This window comes from Neophocaena asiaeorientalis, unplaced genomic scaffold, assembly GCF_003031525.2.
Source record: "Neophocaena asiaeorientalis asiaeorientalis breed wild unplaced genomic scaffold, Neophocaena_asiaeorientalis_V1.1 scaffold830, whole genome shotgun sequence".
In the NCBI taxonomy this organism is placed as follows: domain Eukaryota; kingdom Metazoa; phylum Chordata; class Mammalia; order Artiodactyla; family Phocoenidae; genus Neophocaena; species Neophocaena asiaeorientalis.
Window position 1 is genome coordinate 426,918 of NW_020172177.1, and position 20,785 is coordinate 447,702.

Consider the following 20,785-nt stretch of genomic DNA (forward strand, 5'->3'; position numbering starts at 1 on the left):
CACAGCAGGTCCGATGAATACCAGAGATGTGGACCGTTGCCTGCTGCTGGCCTTTCACATGTCCTGAGTTGCATAGCTCTTGAACTGGCCAGATTTGTTTAAGGAGCAGAAGAGATCCTATGGGCCCAAGACCTTTTGGGATGCTGTATTCTGGAGTGTAATCATGTATATCATTATCATCTTACATGTCTTTGTTGAGCTTCTGTGATAAAGCCTTACAAAGATGATTATCCATGCAATGACCAGCCAATGAGCAAAGCAGTAATTAAGCTCCTGCTGTGTAGGAAGCACTGCCTGGCTCCCTGGGAGTACTCACTTCAGGCCACAGAAGTCATACTGACCCCATGGACCATGTGCAGGGGCGCATGACAGCAGAAACACAGTATTCAGAAACATGAACGGGCTGCAAAGCACATGTAACGCAAGTGGACACGAGAGTATTATGAATGTAAGTCAAGGGCAGTGTAACTTACAGGCAGGGGGACAGGGCTGAGGCCACAGTTTGGGGGAGAAGACAGATATTATGGCTGTTATGTATCCAGGCCTGACAATAAGGAGGGCAATTCTTTTGGGTAAATACAGGAGGCTTATTCAGAAGAGGCATTTTAAGCACTTAAAAAATATATCAAATGAGTAGTACACACGAATGGTTTAAAAAATATCTGGCAGTACAAAAAGTATGCATTAAAAAAATCCCCGGGCTTCCCTAGTGGCGCAGTGGTTGGGAGTCCGCCTGCCAATGCAGGAGACGCGGGTTCGTGCCCCGGTCTGGGAGGATCTCACATGCCGCAGAGCGGCTGAGCCCGTGAGCCATGGCCGCTGAGCCTGCGCTTCCGGAGCCTGTGCTCGGCAACGGGAGAGACCACAGCGGTGAGAGGCCCGTGTACCGCAAAAAAAAAAAAAAAATCCCCAAGCCCCTCCACAGAGGCAGCCACTGATAAGATTTTTGTATTTCCTTTCAGAACTTTTCTTTACCTATATAAACATAGTTATTTTTTTATCCAACTGGTAGCATATGATACACACTGTCCAAGACTTTGTTCTTTCCATTAACAATGTATCTTAGAGCTCATTCTATATTAGCACATATTAGTCTTTACTTTCCTTTCTTTACAGAAGTGGCAGGTTTTGCCATTGCATGGGTATACTTTCATGTGCTTAACCAGATTCCTACTAGATGGACACTTAGGTTATTTGTAGCTTTTTATTTAAAAAAAATACTACTGTGGTCATGATTTCACCTAGATCTTTGTGTCTGTAAGTGAGAATATCTGTTGGTTTTATCTTAGCAGCTCTTTAGAGGAACACGTGAAGGTCCAGGTCCCCTTCAACAACATGACAAGCCTTGGCAGAGTTCTGAGGTGTGCATCTGAGCTGAGAGGCAGAAACACTATGAGCATGCAAGGAGACAAATGGAGCCCAGAAGTTGTCTATCTGTTAATGGGTTTGGGAAGTCGTGGGTGTGAGAGGAAGGGGGAGCCACAAATCCAGGTATCGCTGGGACACTGAAGGAAATTCTGAAGTGCTTCTGCCTGCGGGAGCCCCAGGTCCTATTAGGTCCAGCACTCCAACCTCATGGAGGGAGGCAGCTGCTTTTCAGGGGACATTTTCATAGGTAGATATTTCAGGAGACTCAAGATCATTCTGTTGCGGTGCTGGCACCACCTGTGAGCCAAAAGACACACAATAATATGGTTAATAAAGCAATTATCCAAGCTGATGGCAAGCATTTATGGAGAAACTCCTAATGGTGAAGGCCATGCGCTAGGCTCTTTGGAAGGGAGATATAAGACAGTTTAGTGCAGCAAATTGAGGGTGTTCAAAAATGACAATAAAAGACCTCGCTCTCATGAAGCTACAGTCTAATGATCCCAGTCTACCCTAGCGAGAGAAACAATGCAGACATTTATATAAAGATAATTCAGGTGATAGAAGCTAAGTTCCAAAGTAATAGTCCAAACCATTAGACCTTCATATTCCAAGGGTTCTGAGGATCCCTTGTCTGACAGTGTTCAGGAAAAGCTCTAAAGAGAAGATGAGACTTGAGCTGATGCAGAAAGGAGGTTAAGTATCATCAATAGCTTGGAAATAGCACAAACCTTCTTTGAGATATCATGCAGAGACAAGTGTCAGAAAATAACTAAAGTAGGTTTGAGAATTTCCTGATCAAGTGGGAAATAATGACCTTAGGAGACCCAGAACCAGAATTCCTGGTCCTGAAAATTCTGAGGGCAAGGAATAAATTCTTTCTAGAGTTTGGCTGAGGAAATGCACTGATTTCCACTTATATTGTGGGTGAAGGTGGTTTTAGGGGTCTTGAGTTCCTGGAGTGGCGTGGGAGTCATGCAGGACTGACCAGACAAGGTGTGTGTGTGTGGGTCACATGACCATTCTGAAACTCAGAGCAGGGACTGCTGTCCATGACTTTAAGATTGACCAGTATTGACCCAAACGCAAAGGGCCAGGCCCAAGCAGTTTTAGTGAACGTAGTGAACAGTACAGATTTGGCCTTGAGGCCAAAGATAAAGTTCCTTGCTGGCTAGGCATTAGGCCATGCTCTAGAAATCAGGACATGAGGCAGAGATGGTTGAACCAAACTGTGTATTTGCACAAGTATTTACTGAGCAAATTCTATCCATCTTTTAAGACCTCATCCAAATTATTTTTTTCATGAAGCCTTTCCTGGCTACCTCCATGCAGTGCTGTCTACCATTTCCAATGTCCGAAAAACCCTTGGGAACTGCACACATAATAAATAGTCATGTAGAGTATTTTCTCCCATCTTTCAGGTGACTAAATCAATCCAACTCTCCTACATCAAAGATAGATAACAAGTCTTCAAAGTCAAAAGTGGTGCCTTAAACATATTTGAATCCCCATAGCACTCAGCCCAGTTCTGGGCAAACAAAAGGTATTCAATACATATCTACTGATTGATTCATCAATCACAGAGAAGTAGCATAATTGAAAAACTTTGAGAGTTAAAAAAAAAATCTTGTTCGAACATATTACAGGGAGGAAATTCTGGGGGAGACTTGAAAGCAAAAGTATGAATGGACCCAATATTTCCAGGAAAGTGAAAGTGGAGTGGACAGCCAGATTCAGATCAAGGTTAATTGTTTAAGACTTTTCAGGGTTATTTAAAAACTCCTTGTGGTTTTTAATATTGAAATTCCAACCACTATCTGTGTGAACTTAGGCAAATTTAATTTCCTGAATCTCAGCTTCTCTGGCTATAAAGTTTGGATGACAGCACACTTGTAGAGTTGTTTTAAGGATCAGATGAGAATATGTTTGCTAATGTTTTGTAAACTGTAAAACTTTATATAAGCTTATTATTAATGGGAAATTCTATGCTTAAGGGATGTTTTAACACTCTAATGAAACCAATGTGCTATAGTTAATAGCACATATTCCAAAAAATCTTGGCATTAGACTGTTGGCTAATTTCCAATTGTTTTGGGAAGTTGCCATTTTGATGGATTAGAGATAGATTTAGAAACATACATGGACCATACGGTGTTTGGGTTTACAGACTGTTATTCTGGTAGTGTTAAGATTAATCAATATAAGATATCATTAAATTAATTAGAAATGTTCAGCTTTTGGCCACACAGATGTAAATCAGGAATATTTGTTTCAGTATCTCTATGCACCATGGAGTGTGTCAGGGGGGCACACAGTGAGTGGAACTTGAGCTCCTCTGCTTTCAGTTAAAATGGTCTGGGCAATATTTCCTCACTTTATGGGCTTTAGGACGCAGAGAAAATTGTTCTCACCTTCTGAGGTTTCTGTATAGAGCAGTAGATTGTGGCTGACCTCTCTTTCTTCTGAGGAACTGGGGTCTGTCCCTGTAACAGACCAGCACCAGGATATCCATAATCACCAGACGAGAGAGAGCTTTCCAGAGATTCGCCCTCAACCCTTGAGGAAAAGGGGCACCCCACCAGGTTCTGATTACACATAGAGGGTGGGAACTGCCTTAGTGCAGTGGAAACAGCGCCTCTGGTTTCCCAACACCTCCCTTATTTACGGCCCAAGAATGGGAGCGAAGTTCCTTTATATCAAGGGACCCCAAGGTTGGTAAACATGGATAGAATCACAATTCTCCGTCCTTGCACCGCTGGTCCTGTCCCCCAGTTTGGAGAGATTAGTCTTTCAGGTTACTGGATGGTCCTAGAATGGGGAGGGGGAGGGAAGGTGTACTGATCAAAAGAGCTCACCTGAAAGTCAAGGAACACCTGTGTATACACAGTTTCCCCTTCAATCGCAAACGCCAGTGTCGTGTCATCTGGAGTGACGAGATAATACTCTGCTTGCCCCTCAGAGTCCGAGTCATGTCCAGCGTCCTCCTGAGTGACCAAATCACACACCTGGTCTCTTCCATTGGCGGGCTGGTGCATCTCTGTCCTCTCCTCATCCTCCTCAGTTGTCCCATTGCTGTCAGAGCTGCTGTCGGAGACGTGCCTGGCGGTCTTAGGGAAAGTGTCCACCTTCTCATACCCTTGGGAGAGCATGGAGCATACTGTGTGGTCAGCAGCGGGCTCTGGAACACATTGTGCAGGGTTGGAAAAGTATGTGCCAGCCCCCTTCTCTCTTGCTTTGTGCAAGGATCCAAGCTGCTCTGACTCCTACCCCAGACGAGGCCTAGAGAACTGGAGGAGAAGGTGTTTTCCTGTCTTCCCTCACAGGACTCCATTCCATTACCCCCTTCCTTCTTCCTTTCAAGCATCCACTTATTCATTCATTTGATAAGCATTCATCGAGTGTGATGTGTGATGGACTTAGGAGCTCTCAGTGAGCAGGACTGGCCCCGCTGAATAAACCATCCTAACTGCCATGACAGGTACTCTGGGGAAACACAAAGGTGAGTTAGACCTGGTCTTGAAGGAGTACACTGTCTACCTGGGGGTCAGATCTATACATAAATCAACTAATGTAAGGCCAACTGTGTCATAGGAAAGGTAGGAGGAAAGTGCAGAAGTGAGAGGAGATGGTCTCTGGTTAGGAAGCAGAGAAGAACTTGTGAAGTGACAGAATTAAAGTAGGCCTTGACATTGGGGCAGGACTTTGTTGAATGACAGTGTATTCTTGGTGGAAAGAACAGCATGATTAAAGGCAGGCATGAAAACTGAGACACCCTCTCTTTTGGGAAAGGATGGTACTTAAAATATTTAACAACCACAATGGTTTGGGCCTAGGACAATCAGAATGGGTGCCTGCTATGAACACCTGGGTGGATGTCTACTGCCTTTGGGACATATCAAGCAACCCATTTGATCTAAGTGTAGAATAATAATGGCTCACATTTATTAAGTGTCTACTATGTGTCAGTCACTGTTCTAAATGTTTTTCATGAATAAATTCATTTAACCTGCATAAAACCCCATGAAGCCTAGACAATAACTATTCTTATTTATGTTTCACAGATGAGGAAACTGGAGCACATAAATGTTGAATATTTGCCCAAGTAAGTGGGAGGGCCAGGATCTGAATGCAGGTAATCTGGTCCCTGGTGTTCTTAACTGCTACTCAATACTGCCCCCTATGCACTTTGTGTAGGAAAAAAGTAGACAAAATGTGGCCTGGCCCAATACTGAGCAATAATCATAGTCATCACCTATTGGGTGCATACTGTGGGTGCTGCCCCACACAGTCCTCACAGCAATTGAGAGGTTGGTGCCTTCATTTTGCAAAGTAAGGAAACTAAGGCTTAGAGATTGAATTGCCCAAGATCACTAAAAAGGAGGAGAGCTAGGATAGAAACACAGGATTATCTGACCTCAGGACTCATACACATGACCACTAGATTATCTTGCCTTTTGAGTAACAGACAAAGCCATGAGGAGCCATTGATGGTTTTAGAGCAGTCAGAATTAAGCTTTTCAAAGGGGGAGCAGAAGGGATAGAAAGGAAAAGTTCTGGAGCGGGAATGACCAGTTAGGAAACTATTCACAATATTTCAGGGAAGAAGTTACAAGGAATGGGAATGTCTGTTAATAAGGACTTGTTAAATAAACTAAGGTACGTCTGTAGAATGGAATAAATGGGAGTCAGTCTTAATCTATGTATGCTAATATTGCTAGGATCTACTGTTAAGTTAAAAAAGCAGGTTCAGAAAAATGTTATAGATGGCTCCCATATGTGTAATCAAAGAAAGAATATATGGCTTGTAAATGCGTTAAAATGCTCTGAAAGGATTTAGACATACATATATCTTAACAATGGAGGTCTCTTCAGGGAGAGCTGGAGATTGGGATTTAGAAGGAGATTATTTTTAATTTATACCATGTGAATATGTGACTTTTCAATTAAAAAAACAACCTGTTTAATAAAACAAAAAATTGATGACAGCATGAACTCAGGCAGTGGCAGAGTCTCCAAAGAGGAAACTCTGGAGAGATAGTGGAGAAATAAAAGAAGCAGACCTTGGGCACTGAGAAGAGGTGCTGGGGGAGGGAGGAGGGACAGGGATGACAGTGGTAATCCCCAAAACATTTTTATTCCTCCTCCTGTGCCCAGGGTGCCAAGGAAGGAGGGTTCAGGCTAGGGGAGACCAGGGTCTGTTCTGCCAGCTCTAAGGAGGAAGCTGGTGGGAATCTCCAAAGTCTAACCTCATTTCCATTTCATGCCCCCTTTTTCTTGGTTACACTTTCCCATCAGAAAAGGCTGCAATGTTGGATTTCTGAGCCCGTGGCTCCCCCACACATTCCCTCCTCCTATTCCATCTCCTTGGGGCATCCCCTCCATGAGAGGTGACGTAGGGTTTTTTAAAGCAGGGTTTGACTGAGTGGCCAGAGTTTGGGGATTCCTTAGAACTCCAGAGCTTCAGAGTTCAAGGTGGTAATTTAGGACACTGAGATTTGGGACTGGGAGAATAAGGAACAGGCATCTCAGCTCTCCACCCCAACACTCATCAGAACAGCTCCACTTTTACGTGCATTGTGATTTGGGGGTGTTGCATAATATTTTGTTTGAAGAAAGCATTCCTTAGCTTTTTCGAAAATTGGAAAACCACTGCCTCAGTAATACTTATGGGTAATAGGTATCTAAACAGTCTTATGAGTTTTCGTTTCAACTAACTTTTAATTTTGCTTCAGTCACAGATTTACTGTTTCATCTGGTCTTTGTTTCTCCATTCTTGGAGTGGAGACAGTAAATTCCTCCTCCTCATGGGGCACATTCCAGTGATGGCAGTCAATACCTGAGGAAGCCTAGAGACCCCGGAGGAAGGACTAGTTCTCCTAGCTCTGGTTACCATCTTTCAGGAGTTCAGTCTGGTGGTGGCTTTTGTTCTCCAAACCACCTTCCTTTAGCATGTTGTTTCTCAGACTTTAACAGGCATACGATTGACCTACAGATCTTGTTAAAATGCAGATTTGTGTTCAGTATTCTGGGGTGGTGCCCAAGAGTTGCGTTTCTTACAAGCCCTTGGGTGTACCCACGTTGCTGGTCACACACTGAGTAGCCACATTCTGGAGCTTCCATCTGGCCTGGGAACCCCGTAGCCTGTGTCACTGGTGATATATTACCTGGTGTGTCAGCTGGAGCCTCAACTTGACTGGAACTGAAGGCTGGGGCTGAACCTGAGAAATCAAGTTAGAGAAGGATTATCATTAGGGCTGTGAGGGGAGAGAGTCTGATTCTGTGAGAGTCAAAGGAGAGAGAGAGAGATTTCTGAGGACATAGGGAAAAGGCTTTAGGGAGGAGAGTGAACCCTGATGTGAGCACAAGCCCATGGGAAATGTTGGCCAGAGACTAGGGTCATCTTCAGCTGAGGAGAATTCTCTGGAGTTTCCTGCCATCTCTCTGGAAGGGAGCGCTCTAACCCCTCTGTGGTAGCCACTCATCAGGTTGGTTTGCTGGCTCACAGTAATTCTTCCAGGGACCCTATATATTCTAACCAATCTGTTCTTTCTGGGAACTACTCCATTCCCACTTCAATACTGACATTCTAGAAGGAGCTACCAATCACAAACACTCATTCCATTGCCCACAGTGATTAGTCTAAGCAATAGTCACATGACCTAAAGCTGAGCCAATGAGAGAGATTTCTGAGGTTCTTCAAATTGGAGTTGGAGGGGAAACATCTTTTTCCCCTTCCTGGTGTCAGAACTACTAGTATGTGTGAATCTGGAGCTACCAGTTGCTGTGTTTTGATACATTCCACCCCCACCCCTTCCCTTCAGCTGGCTGTATTAAGAGAGTTAAGCTGGCTTATAGGGAAAAATAAGGATGAGAGATGGAGAGCTCTGGTGGCTTTTGAGTCTCTGGTGACATTTGTCTCTAGGCCAGCTCTTCTCTTCCTTGCCCATAGACTGATTATGTGAGTCTCCAAATAATAAACCAGTCCCCTTGCACCTCTCCCCACCCTTTCTTGTCTAAGCTAGTTTGAGTTGGGTTTCAATTATTTGCAACTAAAGAGTCCCAGCTGACACTCCTCCCCTATCATTCTGAGAGGAAATGAGGTCTTGGGAGAGAAGGGGTAGGAGGGAATTATGAGAGGACAAAGAAGTCTCCAGAGGTCCTAGGGAAATGGCCTCGTACTGGCAGATATCATTGATCTCAGAAACTCACATCGTCCTTTTTTCTTCCAAAAGCACCAGCCAGAGATCCCAAAGCACAGAAGGGTGAAAGGAACCATCAGGGAGAGCCCAGACCAAAGTGCTGTCCTTCTCTCAGGTCCTGTGAAGAGGAACTGAGTGATATCAATATAAATAACAACAAGGGAGTTGGGGCAAGCAAAGGACAAAACATAAAGGCCATCCTACCTGCCTCTTAAAATCCCATACTATTGCAGGAAATATTCCTTTTCATTCATTCATTCATTCTACAGCTATTTATTGGGCAGTCATATTCCAGGCAAGAAATTATAGCAGTAAGGCAGACACTGTCCCTGGGTAGAGAGGTTTATTGCTTGCCCAGTGTCACAGAGTTTTAAGTACCTGAGCTGGGATTTGAATGCAGGCTGTCAGATCCTAAAACATCCTTATCCATCACACTACACTGCCCCTCTCTATAAATGGCATAAGGACAGTTCTAGAAAGTGAATCCAGATTACTATTGATCGGGGCTCTAAAACCACTTGCCAGACACAGCCTGACCCAGCATTTTCACATCCTGGGTAGACCTTCCTTTTTTTCTACTTCTCTCTAGGGAAGAGCAGAGCACAGAACTCAGAGCCTCAATCCTGCTTCTGCTGGGTGACCTTGGTTAGTATGACTGAGGAATTAAATTGTCTATTTAATTTTAATTAATTAAAATTTAAATTAAAAATCAGCTACTCTATTCCTTATTGAAAAACGGATAAGTATATTTGGAACAACTCAGATATAAATATATTTTTTCAACTGCAAATTTTATGAAGTCTGAATACAGATCAACTACTGCCCATGAGAATTTAGCATCTGAATTAAGATGTGCTGTAAGTGTAAAGTACATACTGGATTTCAATGACTTAGTACAAACTGAAATGCAAATTATGTCGTGAATAATTCTTTGTATTGACTACATGTTGAATTGATGATAGTTTGGATATATTGAGTTAAATAAAATATATGATTAAAATTAATTTTACCTGTTTCTTTTTGCTTCTTCTAATATGACTATTAAAAATTTAAATTGCCTATTATAATTTCATTATATTTCTATTGGAATGTGCTGCTCTAAAGACTGTCACTCACACTCCCTCACTGCACTTCATAAAGAACCACTCAGAATGAAAACTCTTGGGTCCACGAACTTAAGGCTCTGAGGTCTGGCTGAACAGGAGAGCAACCTGGACAGAGGTCCCTAGAAAGAAACTGCTGGGAGCTGTTGCTGACAGGATTGCTGGCTCTGCATGTGAAGCTGGGGTGTTTTTCTCCACTTCTCCAGGAGACACTGAGGTGAGCTCCCCCTTGGGACACAACAGCTCCTTTCTGTAGGGGGCTCCATCTGTATGTCACATTGTGTCCACTGTCCTCCACTGAGCACGTCAGGCTGATCCTGCAGACGCCGTCCTCTGTGAGCCCGAGGCTCCTGGTGACTTTTGGCTTCTTCAGCCTCCCTATGTGAGGAGAAAGGCAGACCAGATGTGGAGTCAGGCCTGCACCCTGGGCAGTTACCATTCAAAATATATTCATGAAGTTGTGGGTTGACACAGCCTTAGGGCTGGGAAGGTGCCTTCAGGAGTGCACCTGGACTTTTCTTTGATAGATCTAAAATCTCAGACTCATCACTTTGCTCATCTTTGGTCCTTGGAAATAGAGGGGTTAATGAAAAGTGAAAAAGATACCCCATCATTCTATACAGTATACTGTGAAGAACAAGCAAACCAATCAACACAAATAAGCACAAGACTTCCAAGTGCCCTGAGGCCCTTCAAGGCTTACATTTTGGGGTCCCATCATCTAATTTGTTTCCTTACATGGGATAAGGAGTGTGGAGAGGTGAGCACAGCACCGTCACAGAGTAAGCACTTAATAAATGTTAACAATTTTAAGAGCAGCGTAAGACTGGCACTCTTTGTTCCCAATTTCTTATTCTTTTTGCTTGATCACCTTCCTGGTTCTTTGATATCTGAGTCACAGTAGGCAATAGAAGTGAACTAGCTGACTTGCATATTTTCACAGGACCATGGACAGTGACTCTTTTCTCATGTACTGAGACACCAACATGCCCAGGCAGGGGATAGGTTGACCATGTCTGAATGGTAGAGGTGAAGGAGCTGGCAAATTTAAATTATACAAACCGTCCAGCTAAGCTCCTGTGAAGCACGGGGCTGAGGAGGAAGACTGAGTTCTTTCCCTCACACTCAAGGAAGCCAAGTAGCCTTCCAAGCTCTTGGAGGTCACAGGACAATAAAGGCTTTCTCCTCAGTCTTCTATGATTTTACCCAGCCAGCTCTGCCTTTATGCAAAATGATAATGTCCTATAAAAATACAGGTTGGAGAGTTCCTTGTCCCACCCAGTAATCAATGCAGGAGGACAGGGCAAGTACCAGAAGTTGGTTGATTGAGGCTTAACTGGAAGCCTAGAAGAAGGGGGCCTGGGCTAGGGGAATTTGCTCAGCTGCTGATTGTATTGTCCTCCCGTGAACGTACTGGTGTGAACTGAGTAGCTGTCCTGTGGGTCTGAGGCATTTTGTAGGAGGAGGGAGGTGGGCTAGGCAGCAAAGAGGAGAAAGCTTTCAGGGCATTAATCGAATGATGGACGTTCTACTCAGAAACTCACGGTAGACGCTCAGGTTGATATGTTTTGTGCTGGCAACTCTGGCGTTTGAGCACACATAGGCGTGGTAGGGGCCGGCGTCCTCCATCTTCAACTGGCCAATCTTTAGGGAGTAGTCCTGGCTGGAGACCCACACCGTGCTCTGATTTGGGTCCTTGAACTTAATGAGTTGATTGGCTGTTGCTTCTTCTCCCCGCTCTTTGCTGATAATAGAGGTGTTAAACATCCAGACAACGTTGTCTATGTGCTGACTGTCCGGGAGCGCCAGGGACAGGGTGATGGACTCCCCCAGGATCCCTGCCACTGTCTCCCCCATTGGTCTTCCTCTGGAAGCTCCTAGATCTGTAGCCAGAGGTGAGACATTGCAGTTTCAGCCACTGGTCTCGAACCCTTGACCCTGAGCCTGTCTGAAGGGGACCATAGCCTGATACACCCTCCTGCCCAGGCCTCCTTCCCCCTTTCTCTGATGAGGCATGCCTGCTGCTTTCCCATGACCACTTGTCATGCACAGGTATGCACCTGGCTCTGCCTATTGCATACCCAGTCCTCTCCTGCCCTCTCTGCCCTTCTAAGGACACCATAGGAAACACCCCTACTCAAGCAAAGAGCAATCTGGATTTCTGCATCCATACTCTCTTTCCCTCTCTTGTGTTATAGACTCTTGGAGTTTCAGAGTGCCCTGGGAGTTCCCAAGTCCCCTACCAGTCTCTCTCAGGCTCCTGAGGGTAGAGAAAAAGGGATTTTCGGGCCTGTTCTCTTACCTCCCTACCTCATCTGTGTCTTGCCAGAATCCTGGGGTTTAGACTCTGTAGCTGCTTAGACTGTTTCTGGAATCCCCTGGAGGGCCTCAGTGGAGCCAGTTACCTGTACAGAACTGCCAGGCATGGACAGGGCGGGAGCTGCTCTGGCTGACGGGGTTCTTGGCTCTGCAGATGTATGGCAGGTTTGGGTCACAGGGCAACCAAGAGATGGTGAGACTAGGCCCCCCCCAGGATTCAGAAGCATGGGGATCCCTCGAAGTCCAGTAGTACTGAACATCTTCCCCTGACCCCTTCACGGAGCATACAAGGGTGATGTTACAGGAGGCGTTCTCAGACATGTTCACAGACTTCATGGTGACTTGGGGCTCCTGCAGCTGTTCTGCAGGAACAAGGGCAATAGGAAGACTATTCAGACTGCTTCCCCAGCAGGAAAGGGCTAAGTGAAAAATATGGTGTTGGTAGAAGAGCTGGGGGCCAAAGGAAGAGGCCAGCATTATCTGTTCCAGTGGGAAGTCTTTTTTTTTCCTCTTTGTATCTCATGCAAGCTAGGTTGATTGCCTTTCCTCAGTGTTTCCCTAGTATCCTCTACAGCTGTTATCACCAAGACTCAACATGACAATAGTCTGATTATTCTCTCTCTCCCCCACCAGTTAGTGAATTCCTTGAGGACAGAGCCAGTGTCTGTGTCTGAACATCTAACAGCTGCCTGGTCCATGAAAGACACTCATGAATGTTTGGTAAATAAATGGATGAATGAGCCAGCCTCAAACACGGGGGATTTGGAAGCTCTGCCTCTATAATTTGAGTTGCCCTTGTCTTTTGGTCTAGATTTGGGACCCACTGTGCTTCCAGACTTTCTTCCTGGTCCTCTCCTTTCCTTTTGTTCCATCTCCTCTGTTCACAGCCTGTGTGTGTGCATGTGTGTGTGTGTGTGTGTGTGTGTGTGTGTGTGTAAGTTCATTTTCTTTTTTGAATAGGCAATACATACATAAAATTGAAATTGCAAAGATACAAAAAGGTACATATGCACACACAAAGAAACAAGCTTTCTTGCCCCAGCCACCTAGTTCCTCTCTCCAGGAATTATTGTTCTTGGAGGCAATTACTGTTATGAGATTCTTGTTGATCTTTCCAGAGGTATTCTAGTTGTAGACACATATATATAATAGCATGCTGTACATATTGTCCTTAAGCTTTTAAGAATTTTAATGATATATCTGGGAAATTGTTGTATGTTAGTACATATTAAGTTGATTCATTCTATTTCTGTTAACTGCATAGAATTCCATTTCTTTAATATATCCAGAGCACCCTAAAAAATCAATCAGAAAGGTCAAACAATCCAATAGAAACACGGTGTTATAGGCTAAATTCTGTCCCCACAAAGTTCGTATGTTGAAATTCTAACCCCAAGTACCTCAGAGTGTGATTGTATTTGGATATAAGACTGTATTTGGAAATGGAGGTAATTATTTTAAAATAGGGTCATTAGGATGGTCCCTAATCCAACATGTCTGGTGTCCTTATAAGACGAGGAGATTAGGACAGAGACAACACAGACAGAGAGACAACCATATGAGGACATAGGGAAAGAAGGTGGCCGTATGTAAGCCAGGGAAAGAGGCCTCAGAAGAAGGCCTCATGACCAGCCCCAGATGTGTGAGAAAATAAATCTCTGTGGTTTAAGTTACTCAGTCTGTGCTACTTTGTTATCACAACCCTAGCAAACCAACACAGATTTTGGCACCAGAACTGGGGTGCTGCTATAATGAATACCCAAAAATATTGAAGTGGCTTTGGAACTGGTTAACTGATAGAGGCTGGAAGAGTTTTAAGGTGCCTGTTAGAAAAAGCCTAGATTGTCTTCAAGAGACAGTTCATAGAAATATGGATGTTAAATGTGATTCTGGTAAGAGCTCAGAAAGAAAAGAAGAGATCTGTAAAGAAAATTTCTATTATCTCAGAGATAGACGTATTATTGTCAATATAACATTGATAGAAATATAAACATTAAACGTGTGGCTGGTAAGGTAATAGTTGAAAATGAAGAGCCTGTTATTGGAGGAAAGGTGATACTTATAAAGTGACAAAGAACTTAGACAAATTATGTTCTAGTGTATTGTAGAAAGCAGAACATTTAAGTGATGAACTGGGTATTCAGTTAAGGAGATCTCCAGGCAAAGCATTGAGGGCACTGCCTGTTTTCTTCTTTTGCTTGTAGTAAAATGTGAGAGAAGAAAGATAAATTGAGGAAGGAATTGTTAAGCAAGAAGAAACCAGAATTTAAAGATTTGGAAAATTCTCAGCCTATCTATAGAGCAAAAAATGAGAATTTGTGTCTGGGGAAAACACTGAGAGTATGGATAGACAATGCTGTAATTCAAGGATCCAGTCAACCATTTCAGTAGAAATTCTGCCACCTTGGACTAAAGGGACACAGATGGGACAAAATGAAGGAAGGCTCTCAGATTTGGGGGATTTTACAGGATAAGCCAATAGAGATGTCCAGCTGAGACCATGCTTTATCTTTCAAGAAAAGGGAAGAATGACCCCAAGGGCAGTTCAGAGGTCGACAGGTCTGCCACTGGCACCACAGGCCTAAAGGTCATAGGCCCAGGGGCCGTTGGTGGTGTGGTTTCCTCCTTGGTTCCAGGGGGCAGGGCTGCTGGCCAGGGCCCAGGGCCAAGGAGGTGTGGTTGCCACCCCAGTGGACCAGGAGGATAAATCATAGAGCCAAAGGGGATTATTCTCAGATCTAAGAAGATGTGGAGACTTCCCTAGTGGCGCAATTGTTAAGAATCCGCCTGCCAATGCAGGGGATACGGGTTTGAGCCCTGGTCCGGGAAGATCCCACATGCTGTGGAGCAACTAAGCCCATGAGCCACAACTACTCAGCCCGCGCGCCTAGAGCCCGTGCTCCGCAACAAGAGAAGTCACCGCAATGAGAAGCCCGCGCACCGCAATGAAGAGTGGCCCCTGCTCGCTGCAACTAGAGAAAGCTGACATGCAGCAACAAAAAACCCAATGCAGCCAAAGATAAATATATAAATAAATAAAATTTATTAAAAAAAAAAAAGAAAATACATCATCAAAAAAAAAAAGATGTGGTACATATATATACAATGGAATATTACTCAGTCATAAAAAAGAATGAAATAATGCCATTTACAGCAACATGGATGGACCTAGAGATTGTCATACTGAGTGAAGTAAGTCAGACAGAGAAAGACAAATATCATATGACATCACTCATATGTGGAATCTAAAAAATGGGTACAAATGAACTTATCTACAAAATAGAAATAGAGTCACAGATGTAGAAAATAAACTTATGGTTAACAGGTGGTAAGGGGGGATAAATTGGATTGACATATACACACTACTATATATAAAATAGATAACTACCCCAATAAAAATTTTTTAAAAATCTAATAGAATTTGCCCTAATAGGTTTTAGACTTGTTTGGGACCTGTGACCCATTTTTCTTCTTTCAGATTTCTCCCTTTTGGAATGCAAATGTCTATGTTGTGCCTGTCCCATCATGAAAGCAGGTAACTAGTCTGGTTTCAAAGGTTCACAAATGGAGAGGAATTTTGCCTAGGATGACTTATACCTCAAGTCTCACTTATACATGATTTAGATGATATCTAGATAAGATTTTGGACTTGATGTTGGAATGGGTTAAGACTTTGGGAGCTGTCGAGACGGGGTGAATGTATTTTGTGAGAAAGACATGAGTTCTGGGGGACCAGAGGGCAGAGTGTTATGGGCTGAATCAAAATTCATACGTTGAATTCATAATCCCTATTACCTCAGAATGTGACTGTATCTGGAGATAGAGATTTTAAAGAGATAATTAAGTTAAAATGGGGTTATAATGTGGGCCTTAATCCAGTATGACTGGTGTCCTTGTAAAAAGAGGAGACTAAGACACAGACAACACAGATAGAGGGACGACCACGTGAGGACACATCAAGAAGGTGGCCATCTGCAAGCCAAGGCATGAGTCTCAGAAGAAATCAAACTTGCTGGCACCCTGACCTTGGACTTCTACCCTTTAGAATTGTGAGAAAATAAATTTTTGTTGTTTAAACCACCCAATCTGATATTTTGTTATGGCAGCTCTAGCAAGCTAATACAGATGGATGGATAAAGGATATTAACACAGAGAGAGAATCCACATGGCAGAAAACAGAATCCAAATAGCTCTTAAACACATTTTGGCTGTTCTTCGCTCTTGACATCTGTATTTATGGAATTGGGGGAAAAGGGGGAAATTGGGGGAAAAGGACCAATGTGATAGTTCTCTTTGTCCTAGAGAGATTAATTCCTGGAGAGGGTAAAACCCTGCTTTTAAAAATAAAAGGTCAAAACCCACAGACGCTCTCTGGAACTCACCATAGATAGACAGGGTGAATTTCTCACTTGTGGTGACTTCAGAATTCTTTTGGTTTATCTGGGCTTTGTAGGATCCTGCATCTTTCAGAGTCAGCTTGTTGATAGACAAGGAGTTGTTCTGGGTGACGTTTATTCGCCCCTGGTAGCTTTTGTCTATTAAGATAATCTTTCCTTTTGCATCTGCTAAAGCCAAAGCTTCTTGGGGACCACTCCAGGTGATGTGCTCAATTTCCGTGTCTACTGAAATGTTCAGGGACAGAATCACTGAACCCCCTAGAATCCCTTTCACCACTGGTGGGGTTGAGTCCTTTTCAGAGGCTCCTAGCCCTGCAGAGACAAAAGAGGGACTTGGTGGAGGAGCTGGAGTCCTCAAGCCAGCGTTCATTTGTTTGTTCGTTTATTCGTGCATGTGTACATTCGTTCATTCAATAAACACATATTGGTAATAAATGCCAGATGTTGAGAAATGAAATGATATTTTGGCTGTCCTCCCTCTAGGTCCATTGCTTAGCAAATGGACCTCATTCATCCATTCATTCACTTCCCAAACATTCTCTCCCAGGAATGTAGCTACAATAATCAGTAAAACAGACTTTATAGGTTTCTATTCCTACAGGGAAATTAGCATTGTGGCTTTCGACGAATTTCTGAATTTCTCTGAGAATTAGTGTACTCACCTGTGAGACAGAAATGTTCACACCTGTACCATCTTCCTCCAGGAAAGTGGTAGAGATGAAATAAAATCAGGTTGCTGTAAAGCATGAAGAACTAATGAAGTAAAATATGGAGCATCTTTAAAAAAACAAGATGGATTGATGGATGGCTAAAAGGGTGGATAGATGAATAGGTGTGTGATACAGGAAGTAAAGTAAAACACCAGTGATAGAACTGAGCTGGGAGGTATCTGAGTGTTCACTGCAAAATTCTTTCAAGTTTTCTGTACGTTTGAGAATTTTCGTAATAAACTATTGGGAGTGAAAGGAGCATCTCTCGTCTCTATTATCACCTTACCTTTCCCTCTTTGCCCACGGATCTCAGCCTGACTTTGGCTTGGCCAGGGAAATCTGGTCTGTGCTTGGGAACAAGGTTTGGGGTTGGGAATAGGTAGGTAGCATTGATTCAACACCTGATTTCCTCATCTCAGGAAAGACCCAGATCTCTGATAACCATTGTTACTAAGGGCTCCAGAGGCCTGACATTTGGCCGCGGCAGCTTATTTCCTTGTAGAGGTCCTGTGAGTATCCTCTGGGTGACCCCAACCTGGATTCCCAGATTCCAGGGCTTCTGAGGCTCTAGAGAGTGCTCTGTAAACCCTAGACCAACTCAGATGGGTTCAGGACCCAGACTCCACCAGGAATTCTGGGTGGAAAAATATGTAGAAAATGTTAGAGAGAGAGGAGTGTCCAAAGTACAGCCTGGACGGATGGGAAAAGGTTGAAGTGTGTTCTGAAAGCCTAAAGGTTACAGGTTCCGTAGACACAGAGAAGAGATTGGTGCAGGCCAAGGGGGTCTCTGCCCAGACCCCCATCGGCAGAGCACTTGGACCTTGTGGCGTGGTAGCTAGAGGACACAGGACTAGGAACCCTGGACAAGAAAGGGTCAGTTCAGGTAGACTCTGGGGGCAGATTCAGAAGACAGAAGCTTAGCTGAAGTGATGTTGGTTTGAGGTTGCCTAAAAGAGAGCTCTTCTCATCCAGAAGACACTGCTTATGATTGCTATGTGTGTATTAGGCACTTTGTAGAAATCACTTCACTTAATCCTCAAAATTATCTGATAAGTAGCCTTGTTTTTCTGATAAGGAACTGAAATTTAGAGAGTTTAAGCCACTTGCCTGAGATCAGGGGTTTGGTCAGTTGCAGAGCCCAGATTCTATGTACGTGATGCCCCAGAGTATAGAGGCCAAGAGCACTGACCACCCCATCCTGGAAGCCCAGAGGTGCTGGGTCTTGGCTGGGCTCATATGGACATGTTTTGACATTATCGCTCCTCACATCAACGATAAACAAAGCCTCTCATACTGTCAGTGGGAGGAGCAGGATGTGGTCCTGATCATATTGTAGCAGAGTGCTACACAGCTCCCTGCAGAGTGACAGGAGCCCCAGGTATCAGCCATCTTATTTTCTTTATTTTTTATTTTTGCGGTACGCGGGCCTCTCACTGTTGTGGCCTCTCCTGTTGCGGAGCACAGGCTCCAGACGCGCAGGCTCAGTGGCCATGGCTCACGGGCCCAGCCGCTCCACCGCACGTGGGGTCCTCCCGGACCGGGGCACAAACCCGTGTCCCCTGCATCGGCAGGCGGACTCTCAACCACTGCGCCACCAGGGAAGCCCAGCCATCTTATTTTTAAACTACGTCATTTGACAAATAATTAAAGGGGGGTTCAAAGATTGTGATAACTGAATTTGACTTGCCCATCCTTGAATAGTGTCTGAGAATAATGTACTTAACAGTGATTATCATAATAACAAACATAGCTTCCCCCCACTACGTGCCAAGCAGTGTACACATACCATCTCTATCGATAAAACAGTCTTGCATAACACATCTTATTATTTGTATTATACACTGAAGAAATAGAGGCTCACACACCTAAGAAATGATGGAGCAAGGACTTAATTTCAAATATTCCTGGTACTAAAGCTGGGGGCGAGGGGTCAAAACTTTTCACCCTACTGACTCCTAGGTTCCTGAAACAACTTGGAAACACAAAAGCCTCAAGGAAACTCCCTTCTAGACCCAAACAGTGAGGTTTGAGGTAACCCTAATTGGTGGAACCAGACAGAGGGAGATGTCTCTTTGCCCTGAACTGTTTGAAATTCCCTGCATTGACCACCTGAGGCTTGGAGGTCGTTGGATGTGGCTAATTCCAGGTTTATCCAACATAACCAAGAAGCACCTCAAGAGCTGGGTGTGGATATAAACAGCCCTGCTGCCACCTGTGTTTTTATGGTGAGCAAAGATGAAATAGAAAGTGAAGAGACGGGGCTTCCCTGGTGGTGCAGTGGTTAAGAATCCACCCGCCAATGCAGGGGGCACGGGTTCGATCCCTGGTCTGGGAAGATCCCACATGCCACACAGCCACTAAGCCCTTGCGCCACAACTACTGAAACCCATGCGCCCTAGAGCCCATGCTCTGCAGCAAGAGAAGCAACAGCAATGAGAAGCCCGCACACAGCAACGAAGACCCAACACGGCCAAAAAAAGTGAAGGGAGGTCAAACTAAAATTCAGCCTTGAGGTCTAGGCTCCCTCTACCCCCATACATGCATCTAAGAGTTTTCTAGAGTTTTCCTCACTGCCCATCCGCACCTCCATCCTCACTGCTGTCAGGTCCTTAGTGCTACCTGCATTATCCTCCCTGAATCCCTGGTGAGGAAGAAGGATTCCAGACGGATAGTAACTGCCACAGCCCCAGGTGGTTGAGATACTCCCTGAGGTACTGGGTTAGCTCTGCCCACTGGAGAGGGGTGAGCAAAGATGAAATAGAAAGTGCTCTTGAGAAATGTTTCTCAGAAACTAGCAGGACTTGGGCCTTGAGGGGGTGGTAGGATGGTGGGCAGAAAGGATATTCACATAGAAGCCACCTAGCCGAGGGCAACCAGACCATCTCCAGATCCCTAATGAAGCCTCCATACATGTGATAAACAAGGCAGGATGTAGAAAGAAGCTCCAGTGGTTCTATCCCTCCCTAGGAAATTGACAGGTGGCTTACCCTCAGGACAAGTTCCTTGTATCTCTCTGTGTGTTTTACCCACAGTGTATAGGGAACAAACTCATCACCCAGTATTTCTTAGCAGGAAAATGTGAGGGTGAGAGGAATAGAGTCTGAGCCCAGAGTTATTTGTGACCGGGGCTAGAATGTCACCTATTCATGGTGTGTAACTATGCATACTCACACACACACATACAGAGCTCAGAGTAAGCTGGAACTTGCAGAATAATTACCAAAAGGAGAAGAGTTTCCTGCTTTTATCAATTAGAATCCCCAGCAGAAATGTGACCAGCCTCAGAGGAACACCAGTAGCAAGCGGCGGTGGCCACAGTGTGGACTTACCCATGAGCAGGAAGAGGAGAGGGATCCATAGACAGGGAGAGAATATGTGTGGCTGACTCTTTGGTGGCTTATTGGAGAAAGTTTGTAGAGCCCAGCCATCTGTTTGTCTCCCTGGGCTCGCCATCATGATCTGTTTTCAGATAACATGCTGAAGGAGGAAACACTTACCACAGCTTCCGCAATTGCATGTGAGTGTGTGTGTGTGTGTGTGTGTGTGTGTCCCAGGTAGGGTTGTTTATACCCAGCACCACGGACTCCTCCCACATGCTCAGGCTGGGGTAGAGGTCCCAAGTCTATTAATAACCTTCCTGGGATTTGCAAACCAATAGTGGGTATCACTCGCTTCAGCCTCAGGAGACT

At 44.4% G+C, this 20,785-nt stretch overlaps 1 protein-coding gene across 9 annotated transcripts; it reads right to left on the minus strand.

The window, feature by feature from the left end:
- Positions 1-1,190: 1,190 nt before the first annotated feature.
- LY9 (lymphocyte antigen 9) lies at positions 1,191-20,581 on the minus strand. 9 transcript variants are annotated; one of them, XM_024757168.1, is made up of 10 exons: positions 20,426-20,581; positions 16,372-16,698; positions 12,076-12,351; positions 11,215-11,553; positions 9,779-10,048; positions 8,578-8,685; positions 7,533-7,586; positions 4,224-4,504; positions 3,780-3,851; positions 1,416-1,665 (listed from the first exon to the last, which is right to left on the minus strand). In XM_024757168.1, the coding sequence occupies exons 1-10, from the start codon at positions 20,550-20,552 to the stop codon at positions 1,597-1,599; spliced, it is 1,923 nt and encodes a 640-aa protein (XP_024612936.1). In that variant the 5' UTR covers positions 20,553-20,581; the 3' UTR covers positions 1,416-1,596. The 9 variants fall into 9 exon arrangements, with proteins under 9 accessions (XP_024612956.1, XP_024612936.1, XP_024612931.1 ...); XM_024757163.1 differs by having other exon boundaries at positions 4,224-4,546; XM_024757166.1 differs by having other exon boundaries at positions 9,743-10,048.
- Positions 20,582-20,785: the final 204 nt, after the last annotated feature.